The sequence below is a fragment of the Prionailurus viverrinus genome, chromosome B3, assembly GCF_022837055.1.
Source record: "Prionailurus viverrinus isolate Anna chromosome B3, UM_Priviv_1.0, whole genome shotgun sequence".
In the NCBI taxonomy this organism is placed as follows: domain Eukaryota; kingdom Metazoa; phylum Chordata; class Mammalia; order Carnivora; family Felidae; genus Prionailurus; species Prionailurus viverrinus.
Window position 1 is genome coordinate 65,873,780 of NC_062566.1, and position 3,221 is coordinate 65,877,000.

The 3,221-nt window shown below is 35.5% G+C and overlaps 1 protein-coding gene across 1 annotated transcript; it reads right to left on the reverse strand.

The window, feature by feature from the left end:
* Window positions 1–2,038: 2,038 nt before the first annotated feature.
* Window positions 2,039–2,971, reverse strand: LOC125168303 (olfactory receptor 4L1). Its single transcript, XM_047863327.1, has one exon. The coding sequence runs from the start codon at window positions 2,966–2,968 to the stop codon at window positions 2,039–2,041; it is 930 nt and encodes a 309-aa protein (XP_047719283.1). The 5' UTR covers window positions 2,969–2,971.
* Window positions 2,972–3,221: the final 250 nt, after the last annotated feature.

The window sequence follows — 3,221 nt, forward strand, 5'->3', positions numbered from 1 at the left end:
AAATTTTTTTTTAATCCTTACTTATTTTCGAGAGAGGCAGCGTGTGAGCAGGGGAGGAGTAGACAGAGAGGGAGACACAGAATCGGAAGCAGGCTCCAGGCCCCGAGCTGTCAGCACAGAGCCCAATACAGGGCTTGAACTCACGAACTGTGAGATCATGACCTGAGCCGAAGTTGGATGCTCAACCGACCTAGCCACCCAGGTGCCCTGAAGTGCATTTATTCCTTAAGTGTAAGTCAAATAACTACTAGAATACAGTTATTTCATCATTTCTTTATTCATTCAGTAGGTACATATGAACTTCCATGAGCCAATATACATACTAGATACTGGAGATATGTAGAGTCTAGTGCCTTAAGATAGAACTAACATTAACCTATAAGTATACAATTCATTATTGCTATAACTTGTGCAAAGGATGGAAATCGCAGCATGCTATAAATGAGTGAAATAAAGAAATATAAACTGGCCAAGGACATATAGGAGAAGTATTCTAAAATGTAATATTGTGTCCAGGTTCTGTACTCTAGGAAGAAGTTAGCTGGGTATAGAAGTGATGGAAGGTCATTGTAGATGAAGGAAACAGCCTGGACATAGTCCTAAATTAAGATGCCTGATAACTTGGAAAGTTTGAAAGAAAGTCAGTGTTAATATAACATTATGAAAAGAGGTAGATTAGAGCAAATTTCCAGAGACAGGCTGGGTTTTAAAGGTCAGTTAAGGATGTGAACCTATGTCTTAATGCCACAAAATAATTTTAGCCAGGGAGGAAACATTGGGACCTGCATTTTAATCACATCACTCTGGATAGTTGTAGAGAGTACATTCAATAGAGGAAAGAACTTATGCAGTAGTTTAGGATCAATAGAAAGCTGTTGCCTAGAGGAAGCAAGAAATGTTGGTGTCTTGAATTGGGAGAGAATACTTAAGATTACTATCAATGAATATGATATTTTCAATTTAGCATGCACTGCCCCCTCCTCAACACTCACAACCAAATCAGATTTAGCTGATAATTGCAACAAGGATTATAAGCTTATCAGAGGCAAATTTAACTGAAGTTTTATGTAAAGCACTGGGAAAGAAAAAGTTACATTGATATATTGCATAAAATCAAGAAATATGCTCCTATTTTTATTTATTGAGGTTTGAAAGTCAACTATGCATACATATTTACGATATTTCTTGGAGCATTTGGTTTCAAGGATGCTTTATGTAGTTCTACTGAAATTGTCCTTACATTGGTTTCTTCCCTCTGGTATCTCACATTCTCTCTTGCATTTTATATTCATTATGCTGTCAGATTTAATTACTTATTCTTTTTTTTGTCTCATTGCATCAAGAGATTAGATTCATATTTTTTCTCATTGTTGTTCACATTATCTCAATCACGATTTGTACTGCTCCATAATTTAAAGGTAGTATAACTTTATGAATGTCATTAACAATCCATATCTATTAAAATCATCTCTATTAGTATTCACCATATATATATTTTCATATTTATATCTTCACTAATAAATAGATACTGAATATCTATGGAAAAGTGCTTGATGATTTCAAATGTTTATTTTGCTGTAGGACATTCATTATCATTATGTATTTTAACAGCAGTAAATGTGAATTAAGATATTTTATTATTTTCTGCACTGATTATGGTTCTGCACTGGTCTAACATAAGAGTGAACTTCATGTATTATACAGAATCTATGAAAATTATGTTAGCATAATATTTGGAAGTTGTGTTAATTATATAGTGTTCAACTGGGGTGCCTGGGTGGCTCAGTTGGTTGAGTGTCTGACTTCAGCCCAAGTCATGATTTCACAGTTTGTGGTTTTGAGCCCCATATCAGGCTCTGTCCTGACAAGCTCAGAGCTTAGAGCCTGCTTCAGATTTTATGTATCCCTCTCTCTCTGCCCTTCTCCCACTCATGCTCTGTCTCTCTCTCTGTCAATAATAAACATTAAAAATTATATATATATATATATATATATATATATATATATAGTGTTCAAGTCTAAGAGTTCTATAAGAGTTCTATGTGGAGATAACATTTTGGAACTGTAATTTTCTCATGGCCTCTTTCATTTTCTGATTTCTCAGGGTATAAATAATAGGATTTAGTAAGGGTGTGAAAACAGTGTAAAATACAGCAAGGACTTTATTTCCTGAGAAGCTATTGAATGGCCAGGCATAGATAAAAATACAAGGTCCAAAGAACAGAGTGACCACAATCATGTGTGCAGACAGTGTGGACAGTGCCTTGGAGAGACCTCCCGATGATTTTTGTTGTACGGTGATCAGGATGACAATGTAGGAGACAAGAAGGAGGATGAAACAGATGAATGAGAGCAGCCCACTATCAGCAATGACAAATAATTCCAGGGTATATGTTTCCATACAAGCAAGCTTAATCACAAGGGGAAGGTCACAAAATATATTGTCTATGACATTGGGGCCACAGAAAGGCAAGTTTACTGTTAATACCATCTGGCTCATGGTGTGTATAAAACCAATTATCCATGAAAGTATCATAAACCCACTCAACAGCCTGTGGCTCATGATTGTCCTGTAGTGCAGGGGTTTACATATGGCTACATATCTGTCAAAGGCCATAGCTATCAAAAGAGTCATCTCAGCACCCCCAAAGAAGTGCATAAAGAACATCTGAGTCATGCAGCCCCATATGGAGATGATCTTGTGTTCACTGAGTAAGTCTGTGATCATCTTGGGTGTGGTGACTGTGGAGAGACACATGTCCAAAAAAGAGAGGTTTCCAAGGAGGAAGTACATGGGAGAATGAAGGGTGGAACTAAATGTCACTGTGACCATAATGAGAACATTCCCCAACACAGTAGCACTGTAGATTAAGGAGAATGTTACAAAGAAGAAAATCTGAAGTTCCCATTGTCCAGAAAATCCTAGTAAAATAAACTCAGTCACTACAGATCCATTTTTAAGATCCATTTACTTGATTCAGAAAGACTCCAGAAGTTCTTTTATACAAAGAGAATAAAAAAAAAATAAAGCCACATTAGCACTGATGTTTTCCTATTTCTAATTGATGATAATAATTGATATTATGAGAACACATAATCTTAAATATATCGGCATCACTATCTATAATTTGAAATTATTTTATGGGTTATATCATTCTGAAATAATATTCTCATAGTTATGCAGCAATTAAAAAGAATTTGTAAGAATGGAAGTTTTATTT